Source organism: Purpureocillium lilacinum, assembly GCF_023168085.1.
Source record: "Purpureocillium lilacinum CBS 284.36 DNA, scaffold_2, whole genome shotgun sequence".
In the NCBI taxonomy this organism is placed as follows: domain Eukaryota; kingdom Fungi; phylum Ascomycota; class Sordariomycetes; order Hypocreales; family Ophiocordycipitaceae; genus Purpureocillium; species Purpureocillium lilacinum.
Window position 1 is genome coordinate 5392026 of NW_027072112.1, and position 15968 is coordinate 5407993.

General features: G+C 61.0%; 6 protein-coding genes across 6 annotated transcripts; 3 read left to right on the forward strand and 3 right to left on the reverse strand.

Moving 5' to 3' along the window:
- Nucleotides 1-1135: 1135 nt before the first annotated feature.
- On the forward strand, nt 1136-2137 carry PLICBS_003392 (uncharacterized protein; the record flags this gene model as incomplete). The annotated part of the gene is made up of 3 exons (XM_018323137.1): nt 1136-1638; nt 1693-2003; nt 2064-2137. 3 exons carry the CDS (start codon nt 1136-1138, stop codon nt 2135-2137), a joined length of 888 nt encoding a protein of 295 aa, XP_018178367.1.
- A 1420-nt stretch (nt 2138-3557) lies between these two features.
- On the reverse strand, nt 3558-4733 carry PLICBS_003393 (uncharacterized protein; the record flags this gene model as incomplete). Its single annotated transcript, XM_018323138.2, has 1 exon — nt 3558-4733. The coding sequence occupies one exon, from the start codon at nt 4731-4733 to the stop codon at nt 3558-3560; it is 1176 nt and encodes a 391-aa protein (XP_018178368.2).
- Nucleotides 4734-8707: 3974 nt separating this feature from the next.
- Nucleotides 8708-9815, forward strand: PLICBS_003394 (uncharacterized protein; the record flags this gene model as incomplete). The annotated part of the gene is made up of 4 exons (XM_065600214.1): nt 8708-9280; nt 9353-9474; nt 9518-9730; nt 9797-9815. The coding sequence occupies 4 exons, from the start codon at nt 8708-8710 to the stop codon at nt 9813-9815; spliced, it is 927 nt and encodes a 308-aa protein (XP_065456286.1).
- Nucleotides 9816-10427: 612 nt separating this feature from the next.
- PLICBS_003395 (uncharacterized protein) lies at nt 10428-11192 on the reverse strand (the record flags this gene model as incomplete). The annotated part of the gene is made up of 2 exons (XM_018323140.2): nt 10428-10939; nt 11093-11192. 2 exons carry the CDS (start codon nt 11190-11192, stop codon nt 10428-10430), a joined length of 612 nt encoding a protein of 203 aa, XP_018178370.1.
- An 865-nt stretch (nt 11193-12057) lies between these two features.
- On the forward strand, nt 12058-13285 carry PLICBS_003396 (uncharacterized protein; the record flags this gene model as incomplete). The annotated part of the gene is made up of 2 exons (XM_018323141.2): nt 12058-12309; nt 12428-13285. The coding sequence occupies 2 exons, from the start codon at nt 12058-12060 to the stop codon at nt 13283-13285; spliced, it is 1110 nt and encodes a 369-aa protein (XP_018178371.2).
- A 465-nt stretch (nt 13286-13750) lies between these two features.
- On the reverse strand, nt 13751-14878 carry PLICBS_003397 (uncharacterized protein; the record flags this gene model as incomplete). The annotated part of the gene is made up of 2 exons (XM_018323142.1): nt 13751-14235; nt 14296-14878. 2 exons carry the CDS (start codon nt 14876-14878, stop codon nt 13751-13753), a joined length of 1068 nt encoding a protein of 355 aa, XP_018178372.1.
- Between the last annotated feature and the right edge of the window lie 1090 nt (nt 14879-15968).

Below are 15968 nucleotides of genomic sequence, written 5' to 3' on the forward strand. Positions count from 1 at the left end.
GTCTGCTGCTCCAGTCTTTCTGGGCTCACGCCTCCCCCCTTGTTGAAACGATCAAACAGACGGGCCTGCCCCAGCTTGACCGACTACCAGACGGCCTGCTCGCGACCCTTTTCTACTCTTTTACCTCCCCTCACGCTCCTTCACTTATCAAGCATCGGTGTCGGGCTCTTTCGACTCATCTCACCTTTCTTCACCTCATCACTCCTTTTGCGTGTCCTCGACGGCACCGTACGCTCCTTGTTCTACTCTTCTTTGGCTCTCGCCCACAAATAGGTCTCTGGTAGGCTTCCGCATCGCCAGGTCGCGGCTACTCACCGATCCTCTCGTGGTTCCTGTCTTGCCAAACCGTCTTTCTTGTCTTTCCTTTCGAATACAAACTTTTTGCCACCGGCACCACTCGACTTTCCGTCGTCGAAGCCCCGAAACATCCAATTTGGACCGCCTCGTCTTGAGCCGTCCTCATCAAACAACCTACCCGTCAGCAGTGCTGTCCCAGCTGGTCCTGATCCAAAAACCGTCGCGCCTCCGAGCCTGGTCCTCCCGCTCGAAAGCTCTAGCTCCTGTCGCAGTCAAATCTCGAAAAGGTGGGTGACTTTGTTAGATTTCATTCCCGTGGCAACTTGCAAGTCAGCGCCAAGTGTGTGGAGTGGTGGTGTTGGCGATGACCTCACCCCTGAGCCGCATCCTGCCCAGCGCGCATTTCACCGAGAGCAAGCGCCTGCGCTGGAACAAAGCGACCCCGCGACGCATCCGGCGACGACCGAAACAATGGGACTTCGGATCGTTGTGCAAACCGCGCTTGCATGCAGGGTCTCGCCATCCATTGTTCCCATTCCACAAGGGCCCAGCCTCCACAGCAACCGCATTCCAGTGCCCGAGGTCCCAACCTCCTCCCCCTCTCCCTACGATCGAATCTGTTCCGAATCCAGAATGTCGGCCACGGCTTCATTGCATGGACTCTTACTCACTTTGCCTTTACCGCAACCCTGACTGCTCATCTGCGACGTCACCCTTCGTCACTTCCAATCCAGGATGATGTCTATAGCCGAAAGCGGGCATGGCTGACAAGGCAACAGGCCATCATTTATAGATCCAAGCACCGCAAGCCTGCCTTGTTCAGAGCTCGTCGTCAAAAATGAAGTCGTCTCTGTTCCTCGCGGCCGCCAGCGCCATGCTGGCCACGGCCAGTCCCCTTGGAAAGCGCGCCATGCACACCGACTGGGTTTATGAGGTTGTCACCGTGACGGTCACCGCCGGCGCCCAAGCTGCTGCCGTTCCCACGGGCGTCTTCGTGGAGCACAAGCACACTCCCAAGCCCAAGCCCACGCCAACTTACGTCCCTCCCCCTCCCCCGCCCGTCAGCAAGCCCCAGACCACGACCCAGGCACCCCCTCCCCCTCCCCCTCAGACGACGACCAGCGTTGCCCCCAAGCAGCCTGCCCCTGAGCCTAAGCCTACGACTTCTGCCGCGCCGGCTCCGGCTCCGGCCCCTCCCAGCGACGGCAGCTACGAGTCGACCATGCTTTACCGCCACAACATTCACCGCAGCAACCACTCTGCCGGTGATCTGACCTGGGACTCCACGCTTGCTCAATACGCTGAGAACACGGCCAAGACCTGCGTCTTCGAGCATGACATGTAAGATGGGACTGGCGACCTGACTCCGTGTGCATTCGCTGACAATTGCAACAGGAACCAGGGCAGCGGCGGCTACGGCCAGAACCTTGCCTCTTGGGGAACCAGCGGCGCCCTTACCGACGACTCCAGGATCAAGGCTGCCGCGGGTGGCGTGTCCAACCAGTGGTACAACAGCGAGATGCTCAACTGGCAGTTCTATGGCCTGGACAACCCTCCCTCAAGCTCCAGCCTCTACGATTGGGGCCACTTCACCCAGGTTGTCTGGAAGGACGTTACCAAGGTTGGCTGTGCTACGGTCAAGTGTGCTTCCGGCACCGTTCTCAGCATGAACTCGTGGTACACTGTCTGCAACTACAACCCCCCTGGTAAGTTCACCTGCTGCCCGAATGACCACGTCGAAATCGTTGCTAATTGGGTACCTGCAGGCAACTACGGCGGCCAGTATGGCAAGAACGTCCTCAAGCCTCTGGGCCACAGCATCTCCAGCGTCAGCATGTAAAGTGGTGCTGAGAGACAACGCGCACATCGCGCGGGTCATGCCCTGCTCGCTCGCCTATCCTACACGACCCGCTCGGAAGACCGCCGTCATCGGTGCCGTACAATTTGACACTTGCAGGCATCGCTGCTGGCACGGGGGTGCCGTGTCAATCGTGGCTCTCGACGACCGGGAATGGGGATAAGGGTTCGAAGCAAGGCGACATACAATTTCGCTTCTCATCTGTACGTTATTGCCGCGCGGTACTTAACGGATTTGGTCTTCACACAAGAAACGGGGGATTTGCGGCTCATCCAACCCCATTTTGCCTTTTTTCAGGCATCCTTTTTCATTTGGCCCCGCGCCCATGTTTTGCTGCATGTGCTCGGCGCCGTCATCATGATTCTTCACGGGTTCAGGCATGTGTTATGGCGATTGGCGCCAGGGAGGGGTATCTGGCCTCGAGGTGCTGCTGGACGCTCGCTTCGCGGTTTGTAGTTTTCGTCTAGGTGAAAAACATCGCGTTGCCTCAAAAAGCGGCTGTTGGGTGTCGATCCTGTGATGTTTCTTGCGATCTCTGTGGCGTACGTGCGCCGAAACTCAGCCCGTGAGATCGTCGTCTGATGTGCGCCTCCGGCTCGCTGGCGGGAACCGTTTCGCCTCGGCCGTTTCAACGGATCTGCGTTGGATCAACGCATGCTGTGAAGGTGGATCTGCACTAGCGTTCTATCGTGATACCTGGCGCGCCCAACCTTGTTGCCATCGGTCGGGCAGTATGGGGGAGCAAGTGGCCTGTGTGCGATTCGCCATTTGCCTACATGCTACTGCGATTGACGACTGGAGTCTAGACGCTTCGTTCGTTCGTTGGAAGCGGGGATTTCATGGAGAAGGTCACATCTGAGATTGTTTCAACAGGCGCCGCCTAGTTAGGTTGCGTACACGCCCTCTAGGTTTGCGTTGCCGGTCCAGTCCATCTTCTCTCTGCCAAGGGGGTTACCTTGTCCTGATTGGGAAGTTGATCGCGCTTGGAGAGACTCTTGCTCGCTCTCAGCTTGGTGCGTGGTTGAGTCCTTTTGTGTGTTTCCCTTCACTTTGCTTGGGTGGAAAAGGACTCTGTTTTACGATCCAGCAGCGCTGCAGAAGTAGAAGTCTTTTGCCCGGTGTCAAGCAAGTCCTTAACCCGAGAAGCCAAATGTTTTGTGAGGAGGATAGACAAAATTCCAATTTCTAAAACTGTGACAGTGTGTATATACAGTGCAGCTGGCTACATACAGAGGTTGCCAGTAAGAAAAATCAATAGCGCTACAATTCATGTACCCCCGTCCGTCAGTCGTCAGTCGAGCCGCAGCCCTGGACGCCTCATCTCAGGGACCCGGACGCGATCGACTGACGGCCGGGCTCTATCTATCTCGATGCGCCGCACCGGTTTGTTGGGCAGAGTCGCTCAGGCGGACTTGGTCTGGCTCGCGCACGTCGTGATGAGGCAGACGCCAAACTCGGTACCGCATGTCTGGAGATCCTTGCCCTCAGAGAAGCACTTGACGAGGGCATCGGCGCAGTCCTTGGCGCAGCTATCGGCATTGGCGTCGCGCTTTACCGGCTCGACGGCGGTCTTGGCCTGGCTTCCGCACGTTGTGAGGATGCAGACGCCAAATTCGTTACGGCACGTCTGGAAGTCCTTCCCGTCGGCGAGGCACTTGACGAGGGCCGCGGAGCAGTCCTTGGCGCAGCCTTCGGCACTGGCGTCGCGCTTCGCCGGCTCGGTAGTCTTGCTCTGGCTTGTGCACGTCGTGATCAGGCAGATGCCGAATTCGGTGCCGCAGGTCTGGAAATCCTTGCCATCGGTGAAGCACTTGAGGAGGGCCGCGGCGCAGTCCTGGGCGCAGGTGTTGGCATCGCGCTTCGCCGGCGCCTTCTTGCACGTCTTGGGCTCCTCATACGGGTACTTCTCAAAGGGGTTGTAGCCAAGGCAGTAGGCATACTTGGAAGCGCAGTCATTGACGGGCGTGCCGTCCTTGAAGCACTGCAGGAAGTCGCCATTGCACTTGGCGGCGCAGGAGTCCGGCTCCGACCTGGTGGCCTTCTTGCACGTCGTGGGCTCCTTGTAGGGGTACTGCTCCCAGGGGTTGTAGCCAAGGCAGTAGGCGTACTTGGAGGCGCATTCGTTTATGGGCACATTGCCGCCCACGTAGCATTCCTGGAACTCGTGGGTGCACTTGGCGGCGCAGGCATCGGGCGTTGCGCGGGTGTGACGATGGCCATGGCCGGAGCCAGCCTTTTGACTGTGCAGGGTGCCTGAGGAGCCGTGATTGAGGCCGGTGGCAGCGTGGTAGCCATGCCTCTTCTCAGGTTCAGCGTGGGCGTCGGCGGCGGCGGCAGCAGCCTCGACCTTCTCCCGCTTGGTGGCCTTCTTGCAGGTCGTGGGCTCCTCGTATGGGGTCTTCTCCCAGGGGTTATAGCCGAGGCAGTGGGCGTAGTTGGAGGCGCAATCGCGTATGGGCATATTGCCGCCCACGTAGCATTCCTGGAACTCGTGGGTGCACTTGGCGGCGCACGCGTCGGCGAGGACGGTGCCCGAGAAGGCGAGGGTGGCGAGGGCGGCGACGGCGGACGTGTGCATGATGGCGGTATGTAGTTTGTTTGACTGCTTGATTATGGATGCTTGCTTGGCTCGCCCTATGCGGAAGGCAAGCGTTCTTATAGGATCCAACAAGCAGTCTCGTCCGGCAGAGGGAGGAGCTTGAGCAGCGAGGAGTCGATGCGCTTTCAACTCCGCCCCTTTTTGATATGGGATCGACAGCACCGACACGGGCCGATGCGACAGCTTCAAGGGACCGAATGCATTACGCACAGATTCGACAGTTCCGAGCACTGACGTCTTGGGGGCTGTGGCCGGCTCATCATGGCATTGTCACTGTTTCGTATCGCCATGGGCCCGTCAAGGACGAGCTCAGCCTGCATGAAACAAGATCTAGAAGCTCGAGCACCTTACGAGACGGGCCGAAAAAGGCCTACTATTGTGAAAGTGCCTGCTGCTTTGTGCCTGGGGCTACAGTAACGAAACACTTACAAGGACGTGGAAAGAGCTGGCCACACTGAGGGCGAGAAGATGAATGGTATGTCTTGAAAGCTCCTGGAGTTTCGGTGTTTGATGCCGTGGAAAAGGGACGAGCCTCTTTTTGTTTATCCCGTCATGAGCATATGCTTGAGTCTGAAGTCTGACACTCAAACTCTGACGATCAGTGGTGGGAGCTCGGTGCGCATGCAAGCTCAGGCTCGCCGATGAGACGTTGCAGCTCATTAATGGACCCGGCGATTGCACCGCGGGGGCTCTTGTGAGCTGTCTCTTCACCTCGGACAAAGGCGACGTCTCGAAGCCCAGGGAATGTACTGTACCGCAATCCAGACGAAGAAGCGCTACTGTGCTGTACTGTACTGTACAGTACAGTACAGAGGTCGAATCGCTTAGAGATTCCGACGGAACCTGCGGTTGGTCAGTGAAAAGATGCCTCCGACCAGCACTCACAGGCCATATACACCGCCCTCGTGGATTTCTCTCCCAACTAGGCAGTTTGTTGCATGTACCGCTGACGGGCAACTTGAGACGGGGCCGCGTCATGGGGAAGCCGCGTCGCTGCCCATGACTTGATTCCAAACTATCAAGCTCACGTCGGGAGATGGTCGCCGCGACTGTCTACAAGGCGCATGATCGGTGAGAATTGAGCGATGCAACAGACTGCACGTGTCCCAGTCGACGAATTGTCGAAGGATTGAAAAATAACCGGCAACTGTCGTCCTTCATATCGTGTGTTTACTGAGCACGGGGTTGAAACCCTCGGCTTCGGACGAGTGGGTGGCGATGTCGCGTCAGCGACTGAGCGACAGCCTATGGCATGACTCGATCGAAGTCCGTCGACAGCGTAATTATTGTTTGCCCCTGAGCAAGTGAGTCCCCGAATATCAGTCAAGGGTTAAATCGGCACGCGGATGTATCGCAGCCGGCTCGGCAGATGTGAGGATACGACAGGTTTTTTCTTGCCCCTGTTGCGCGTCCATGGCGCCGGCTCAGCCGAACGCGTCGACGTGATGCAGTGGTGCAGGTACGATTCGTGGTGGGGCCCTGTACACGCACAAGAACGCGCTGCGGACCGAATCGGCGGGCCCAGAGTTTGAAATGTCTCGGCCCGCGGGTGGTCGAGCGGCGGCGACTTTATCGAGTTTGTTCGCCGGCATTTTCCAGAAGGAGGGGATGCGAGGCTTCCGGCCAAATTCATGTGGGTTCCGGCTTGGCTGAATGGGGACAGCAGTCACTGGACAGGGCGGGATTACAGGGCAGGAGCAGTCGAGTCCGAGGCAGGAACCACCAAGGTCGTCTTCAACCCAAAGCCCGTTGAGGAAAGAAGACTCGTGTACCGCACCACTTGCTGCCTTCCTTGTCTTCGTGCCGCCTTGTCTGGCTTTTGAACAGCTCGTACGGCGTCCTTTCCGCCGACGACTTTCCTCATCCGCAAGCACAACGGCCTCTTGATCGTCCTGATTCGCGACATCGCCATTAATGCCGGCGCAGTTCGCGTCTCGTTGGTCAGCAGCCACGCGGATTACTTCGTACTTCGTAACGACACTGATTACATATGTCCCCAAGCGTCCGGGCCCAGCTCAACCGCCACCGAAAGTCCGATTGCCGGGTGCGGTCGCACAGCCCTGGCCAAAGCAAATCGCGCCTGCAATTTGACGGGTTGGCTGCAATCGAAGCATGCTGCCAGATCGGTCACATCCTGGTCGACGCAGCGAGAATAAGCTCGCACTTGGTTCGCCAGCCCGGGCCGCATCTCGCGGTGGTGGGTGCTACGAGTTGCTCCGGACATTTTACAGGGCGCCTCGTACCAGATCCAGGCGCGCTGGCTGGCTGACTGACCAAACGCTTATGCAGCACATTGTCGTCGCCCTCCCGTCCTTGACCCATGTCGCCGCGCCCTCCCGCGCCGAGCGCCCTTGTTGCAACAAAGACGGTCGTACGAGCACACGTCTCGCCGATATTCGATGATTGTTCAAGAGTCGCTTTGCCATTCAACAAAAAGCATGCCAATGACGTTTACCAAGACAAAAGGCTCCGCTGTCGGGATGGACGGGGTCGGCGGCCGGCCGAGTGGTTTCGGAGGCCCCGCCGCGGAGTTAAGGCGAGGCTCCACGGGACAGACGTGCTGTCCCGCTCGCATTACAATGGAATCCCGCAAGTCCGTCAGCGCCTCACCTCCGCGGCCAGGCCCGCAGGCGGCAGCAGCTGGCATCCTCCGAGACCAGGACTCGAGAGCGGACGTGAGCGAGCGTGCCTGAGGCTCTTGAACAGCACGTCTTCAGGCGCTCATGGGCTCAGCACGAGAACATGTCGGAGCGGCACCAACATGCCAGCATAGGACGACGGTGGAGTGATTGAACTGCCCACTGGTGAGGAAATCGGCGATTATTTCCCTTTTATGCCCGCCACGACTTGCTCCGCGGCACCTCCAGCAACCATAGCGGATGGTGGACAAGACATTGATGGCTCGCCAGCGGCGGCCTGATAATCGCCCCGAAGCGGGCTCCAGCCGCTTCGCCGCCCTCGGTGCCCGACAGACCCGGGCCACACCTGGGCTTGCACTGTCCCAGCTCGCCACAGCGGACAGGCCCCGTCATCAATTCATGCGCCGCGTCGCGCTGTGGGAGCGGCTGGCGCCGTGCACTGTCAGCGGACGATGAGGGCTGGGCGATTTGAAATCCGGGCCGTCGACTTGCTGCATGACCCTGCAGGGCGCGGCGCTGGCCAGCCTGCCAAACCCTATCCTGCGCAATGCTGCGGGCCGCCCGGACTTACAGGTACGGACAGCAGAGGCGCTCGGAGATGGGCTGGCCAGGCCTGGGCTCGACGCCGACGCTCCAGCAGTCGACGGGAGGCCAGCAACCTGACAGCCCGCCCGCCCGTCGTCCGCGGCGGCCCACGGCAGCAGGCCAGACCAGGCCAGGCCAGCAGCAGCGGTGGAACATACCGCAGCAACACCCGTCGTTAGCGAGGCGGCGAATCCGCCGTTTATTAAGCTCGCTCGCCGATATCCCCATATTCTTCCGGGGAGCCGAATGGCAAGCTCGAGCTCCCCAGGCCGGGTATAATACTCAAAGCTCGTCCAGCCAGTCGATTGACGCGAGACGTCACTTTTTGCCTTATTTGCTCCCCTCCCCCTCCTCGATCCCGCGCACCACCGTCCCATCCCATCCATCCATCTCGCGTGTCCCGCATTTGCAGTTGCGGCACCAAGGCCACCACCACTGTATTAGTCGCTGCTCCCTGGCGGGGGACGTCAACGAAATACCCGAGCCTGCCCACATCTCACCCCATTCTCGAGCTCGCCTCGTCCCACCCGGCTGCAGCGCTCAGCACATCGGCTCCCGAGGGCGATTCCGACACAACACGACAACGCCGTCTGTTTCCGGCGACAACTCGTGGACGGGGTAATATCACACGGCCCGTCGTTGCATCCCGTCATTCATCAGGAGAGGGAAAAGACGCTGGGCTGCGCTGCAGGCACAAGACAAAGGGAAAGGGGCAGCCCACTGCCCAGCATGGCCACCGAGACCGAGACGCTCTCGCTCCCGACGACTACAGCCCCGACCGATGTCACGGCGGCTACCATGGCCTGTCTGCACGTCTCACCGGCTCTGCACCAGAGCAGCCACGAACAAGCACAGCACACTACTACACACGACTCCCATAAGCGCAGGCTTGACGAGGTCGACTCTGTTGACTGGGACACTAACATCACCCCCGGTCTGCGATTTCCTTCGGCCGCCTCGCCCAACAAGGCGCAGTGCACCGGCGTCGGCGGTCCATCTTCACCACGCTCCCTCACCGCATGCATAGCCGACCAGCAGCACACAAAGGACGACACTGATGCTGACGACAATGCGTCAGAGGGCGGCTGCAGCGGCACCTCTGTCGAGGAATCGTGCAAGCGGGCGCTGCATCACTTTCCCAGCCCGTCCATCACTTTCCCGATGCCGACCCTCGAATTCGACTTCCGCATCGCCGTGGGACTGAATCCGGAGCCGTCGCTGGTTGAGAACCGCGTCAAGAAGGAAATTACTACAATCTCCAGGGGGAGCTGGTCGGGTTCGTTCGGAAACGGTCGGGTAATGGTATGTATTTCGCCATAACGGCTACAACGATGGCGCCATCGAACCAGCGTGCTGACCGCAAGACACTTCCAGGCCGGCGGATATGACTTGGGCCAAGCACGAGGCTTCCGACCCATTCGCATCGTCGAGGGCGCGTTTGTTCTGCAAACGACGGACGAGCCGCCTGCCATGTTTGTCTCCCTCATTCCCACCATGTAGCATGTACTGTACAAGCATGATGCTGACCGATGAGGACAGCCTGGAAATGCGCACCAGGGGCTCCCTTTCTGGTCCCTGCGACACGCTCGACGCGCTGTTGAGCCCTCGCCAGCCCAAGGACATCGACGCGCGGCAGTATGGATTCCGCATGTTTGCCACAGTCAAGACTCCGGACAAGCGCTACGCCGAGATCGTCAACTGCGGCCTGTGGGTCGCCAGCGGAGTTTGGCACGGCGAGGAATTAATCATTGAGTGAGTTGCACCTCGAGCCCGAAGTGGTTTTCCGACGTCGGCGATGGCTAATGGTGGCGAGTACAGCGCGTATCGCGTGACCTGAGCTGTTCCAGGCAACCAACGCTCGACAACACTATTCAACATCCATCACCATTCCATCTGTAAGCAACATCCAGGCCGGGTCGATACCAAAGAGCGCGTGACGCAACATCATTTGTGGGCCGGTATTTGTCGTCCATTTTGCATAACGGACCCGCTGCTCCGCACGGCGCGTGAGCTGGGTCCGCGGAGTCTTGTTCGGGTCGGGCTGGAGCGAGTATTTGTTATTTGATATGAGCCAGTTGAGCTGGAAGAACGGCCCTTAGCATGGGAACGGCGCATGAGCGGCGACGTGATATTCTAGGTCGTTGCCATGGACCGTTTGTGGCTCCAAATACACGACTTCTTTGTTCATCTGGCGTGCTTCCGTTGTGCTGCATTCGGTCGATCCGCTCCCGCGGACGCATCTTGGCGTCGACACTTTGATGGGTCCAAGGCCCAGTTCGCGCACCCGGTTCGTGTTTCGTAGCAGTACTCTCACAAGCGTTTGTCGCAAGAGAGCCGCCGAATGTCATCGGAGTCTCGCCGGCGTCCAGGGCCGACCTCGCCCCGTATCTGGTGATGACGTGGGCGCATCATCCTACGATGACGCAGTCCTTGTCGAATGCGGCGTGCCTCACTTCAGGCTCACCACGACCTCGAGGCAACTCACCATCCTGATACGACTCTCATCCTCCGCCTCCCCGTTTTCAGCCACGATGTCGTCGACGGCCCCCACGGTGCCCGTACGCAGCGCGACCACGCAGTCGCCCTTTTGCTCGAACCAGCCCGCGACGCCGAGCACCTTTTCCACGGCGCGGCCTGTGCCCATGACGGTCACGCGGGTGGCTCCGGGATCGGCATCGTCTCCCCCGTCTGCGCCGCCAGCGGCGGCGCTACCCCGGCTTTGGCCCGAGGCCGTCGTCGCGGAGGCGGCAGCGGCCCGGCGCCTGAGGCCCTCGACGCGGGCGTGCAGCGACGCGTTGCGCGGCGCGGCGGCGGTGGCGTTGCGGAGCGAGCGGTCGAGGTACTTTTGCACGCGGCGCACGGCGGACATGAAGGGCGTGGAGGAGGAGACGTAGACGACGGGGGTCTTGGACGAGGAGGGGAGCTGGCGCCGCGTGAGGGGCCGTTTCTGGACTTTGGAGCCTGTGGAGGGGGCGGGACGAGGTCAGTATCTTGTGATGGAGGGGAGGAGCACGGCGGCGGCACGGTAGGACATGTCACGCAGGAGGGACCAGAGGAGTTTCGGCGGTGGCGGCGCGTGTATGGGGGTCGTTCGGGGGAATTGGATTCTCGTACCTTTGGGGATGGGTGGAAGTTTTTTGAAGTCTTGTGGTGGAGGTGGTGGTGCCTTGGCGGAGGGAGCTGAGCCCTTGCTGATTTCTTTGGGGGGAGCCATGCTGGCACGGCGCGCGTGAGATGGGAGTTGGGCCTTTGTTGATAACGGTGAGGTTGTGATGCGGCGTGCAAGTATGGATGTGGTGACCGTAGTCTTAAAAGGTTCGGCAACCTATGAGCGGACGGCGGCGCGCTTCCAGATTGAGATGGCGTCTATAGGCGATGACTGGTGGTTCACCATCGAGTGCATACGCGTCTTGTGCACTTTGCAGTCTCTCAGAAAGTGAGAGAGGTTGATGAGCAGCGTGAGATGACAAGGTGAAGCAAGCCGGGTTGTGAATTTTTGATGGAGCCTCTCAGCTGTTCTGCCGCCGCCGCGACAGAGAGAGGGAAATCCATGCACCCCACAGGCAGGCGCCAGGACCCACGCCCCTAGCTCCGCTGCCGCCAGCAGCGACAGCAGCTGCCGCAGCAGCAGCTGATTGAGCGAGCCGTCACTCAATTCCGACGTCACTTGAGCCTCTCATCACCACCACCAGCGTCGCCTATCCCGACCACCCACGCTCGCTTCCCGGCCACATCGCTCCTACGTGTGCGACACTAGCGACGGGCCGCAGTGGCTATACTCGCACGGGTTCCCCCCATCAGTATCAGCATCCTCATCCAGACACAGGCACCCGTAAACAGACCAGCTCCATCCCCGGACGAGGAAGCGGAAACGCGCACGCCAAACCTCCACGTATATACAGGACACGCAGACACACGCCCGCACAGGCAGGAGATAGCGCCTTAGCGAAGAAGAGGGAAAAGCGCAGGGCAGAAGCAGAAGGAGGATAAGCAGCATCATCACCAGCAGCGGCATCAGCACCATCAGCAGCGACGCCGACGCCGACGCCCACCACCACGACGCCGACGGGGAAGAAGCCATGTCCATCGCCATCTGGCCGCCCATCCCGCCGGCGGAGCTCCCCGCGCGGGTGGCCAAGACGCGGGCGCGCGAGCTGGCCTGGATCGCGGGCGAGACGCTCGACGCGTGCCGCGAGCTCAAGCACGGGCTCGAGGACTGCTACGCGCTGCTGGCGCCCGTCGACCCGGGGAGCACGCTCGTCATGAGCACGCGGCACAACGAGAAGGTCAAGGGCACGCTGACGCGCGTCGGCACCCGCATCGTCAAGGGGGTGCGTCGTACTACCTCCCTCACTTCCTGCTCTTCTTCCCGACGTGGGGAGTTTCTCTGCGCGTCGGCGTTCAATGTGAAGAGAGAGGACTGCCGGGCTGACTGACAATGGCATGTAGACGCTCCATCTGCAGCTCCGCACGCTGCCCGCGCAGACCATCTCAGTAGACCCCTCGTCGCCCATCCACATCCCCGCTCTCGACGAGCTGCACACGCACCTCACCCAGTCCATCGACCTCCTCGGCGTATGCCTCTCCCGCGCCGCCTCTCCCTCATCGTCATCATCATCGCCGCCGCCGTCGTCATCATCCCCAGCCATCGACGCCCCCTACCTGGCCTCCACCCTCGCCCTGCTCGCCGACTCCCTCGCCGCCTCCTCCGCCCTGCTCAAGGGCCCGCAACAGCTCGCCGTCCCGTCCGCCTCCAACTCCGGTCACGGCTCCGGCTTCGCGCCGCAACCACCCCCAGACACGTCCGCCTGGCTCACCTCTTCCTGCCCGGCGCACCACTTCACCCCGCCCTGCCCCAGCCCGCACCACCTCAGCGTCCACCTCGGCCTGCAGGAGAGCTGCGTCGTCCTGCACCTCCGCGCCCTCGAGCCCGCCGGCGCGCCCGTCCACTTCGGCACCAAGCTCGGCCTTGCTATCGGCACCGTCCGCCGCCTCGAGCACGACGAGATGGACACCGTCTTCCGCTACCGCCCCGCTGGCGACGGCAGCGCAGAGTCCAAGCACCCCAGCGCCAGGCACTCGCCCGACCCCAGTGCCCACGGGAGCGTCGGGAGCGGGAGTGCAGCCGGCGGCGGCGGCGGCGGCGACGCCGTCGAGCAGGTCTACGTCCGGGAAAAGGTGCGCATCGAGAGCGCCGACCCGAGCCTCATATCCCTCTACTCGAAACTCGGATACCTGAGCCACATGCTGGGCCAGACGCGGCGGAACCTCGCCGCCGTCATGGGCGTGGACCTGGACGAGGCTTGAATGCGCATGGCCTGGCTATGCGCTGCCAGTTGGATACCCCGGAGTTTTGGTTGGACACATCATGGGAGACTTAGCGCGTAGTTTGAATGCCATGCTCTTGCAAGCGGCCAACTCCCCGGTGCGTCGACAAGCCAGTGCATCTTGTAAACGGTTTTCATACATTGTGACAGTCTCGGCTAACCGAGGCTCTGTGGCATTGGTTGTACAAGTACTCCGCAGGCGCCCTCGACAAAAGAAATGGCTATGCTTGTGCCTCCTCGTCGGCGGGCGCATATCTGCTCCTGCCAGGTCCACCCCAACGCGCATTGCAAATAGTCCCTAGACTCCCTACTCGCCCACGATGCTACTTTCGAGCTCCCCATGGACCGTTGGTTGTGCTCAACGGAGCACTAATGTTGCGCATGCCGCTGCAAATGCCCTATGAACTGCAAAGTCCCCAAACTAGACGACGAGGTCTAGCCAGCCTTATGCCACGGGCGACCAGGGCATGGGGATCAGGATTCTCGACTTCATGCTCTGAATAAGAGGCACAGTCTTGTGAACTGTGTCGCTCCAGCCCTCGACCGACCAGCTCTTCTCGCGGCGCTCACGCCTCTCCTCCAGGTTAGCAAACTGCCAGAGGTGGTGGACCGTGTTCAGGTCTCCTATCTGGACAAACCAGGCACCCACTCCCTCCATAACCTCGCGGCGCGCCTTGAGGCCCCTACGCCAGTGCGTCTCCCACTCGAGGAGGTTGCCAGGGTGCAGCGTGTAGGATCGCAGCTCAAAAACGCCTCCCAATTGTCGAGGGGGCGTCGTCGGCCAGAACGAAAACTCTTGCATCAGCGAAATGCTCTTAGACTTGATCATGGTCTTGAGCTTGGCGTCCAGCTCGGCGAACTCGGGGTGGTGGGTGATGGAGTGCCGCGACTCGTGATAACCTGCGTATTTCTGGTACTCCCAGATGTGCACTGGCAGTGCATTTCGGGTCAGCAAGCTGCTTCCGTCTCATGAGCAGGGCAATGACGAACCAAAGGTGTCGCAGTCGCCAATCTCGGTGCGCCAGCTTCCGACCAGATGAACCTTATTCTCTGGCGCGTTGGCTATCCGCGGGTACCACTTGCCGACGAGCTCGACGTATTCGTCCACCTTGTCGGGCTTCACCTCGTGAAAGACGATCGAGTGGACGTATTTGCCACGAGCGAGGACCTGACTGAAGCTCGCCTGGATCTGGGCCTCCATCTCGCGACCCTCTTTGGTGCCGTAGATGAGGTTGGAGAGAGGCCCATGCTTGCGATCAGTCTCCTTCTGCTGGGCTTCTGCGGTTGCTCCTGCATCATTCTTGGATGAGCCTTGGCCCGACTGGTCGGACAAAGAGTCAGAGGACTTCTGGGCGGCCAACGCACGTGCTCCCCGCTGTCTCTGTGCCTCCACGAGCTTCTCTCGAAATGCGTGCTGCTTGCTGTTGAACGAGCCGACTGCTGAGGCCGAGGGCTCAATGTCGCCCATGGATGGCGTCTTGGACCGCCGCAATGCCGTGGTGCTGAGCGGTCGCATGCCGACGGACCGGGCGGTGGCGGCCGCGGCACGACGAGGGACGCTTCGGCACAGCATGTTGCGCGGGGTTTGAGGGCGAGGTAGAAGGCGGAGGAGACGGGAGAGGGAGGCAAAGCTCAGCGTCGACGGTGCTGGAGCTCTGGTATGAACAAACGAGACGAGGAATGCCTCGGAGGCGTTTCGAAGACGCGGCTCGGGACGGCAACAAGGAGAAGGCGTCGGACAGAGCAGAGTACGTGTCGAAGCGGGCAGCGTTGCAGCAGGCGGGACAGAGAGGCAGCTGCAAACCGCGTCGGAGAGCCAACGTAATTGGCAGAGTCGCGCGGCACAGAGGTGTCGAGCGGGCGAACAGGCAGGAAAGGCGAGCAACAGGAGGAGCGGGAGCCACGCGCGGTGGTGCAGCTACCTGGGAAGTGGTGCGGCGACGCAGCAGTGGTGTCGAGTTGGAGGGCAGCCTCGACGGGCTATTGGTGGTCGGGGGGCAGGTACGTTGCAGCTAGGTCTCTCACCCCGCACGTTTGGGCGATGCAGACGGGGGGTACGGCCGACGTGGGCACGGATGAATGATGCGTGCTTGTAATAGGCCGAAGCTGATTGCACCGTGCTTGTGCTTTTGTGGCCGGTGCGTTGCGGTGCGTTGCGGTGCGGCGCGGCGCGGCGCGGTGCGGTGGATGAATTGAGCAGGCGGCAGAAGAGGAGGAGGCGGCGGAGGGAGGCGACGGAGGTGAGGGAGCTGGGAGAGAGCTGGGAGGAGAGGCGACCGCGAGGTAAGGTAAGGAGGTCAGGCGGGCCAAGGCAGGTACCGGGCGGGACGCGGTTCCCCAGGTCTCGCTGGCAGTGCTGTGGCCGGCCTCCACTGTGTTTTGCTCTCTGGGGAAGCTGCTCCACAGGCCCATGATGTCACGCCTCGAGGCCGCGCTGCCGCTGGCGCTGCCGCTGCGTTGAACGGCGACAGTCACGTGATGTGTGCGGCCCCATCCGGTTTGATGACACATCCTTTCCCCCATCCAATCTTCCGAGGAAGGCCCGGCAAGAGCCTGCTCCCGCCTCCAGTCCTGGTGCTTGCTGCCTCAGGCTGCCGCCCGCCCGCGCTTGCTCGGCTACTGGCTGGCTGGCTCGAGACATCGGGGAGCGAGCTCTGCTTGGT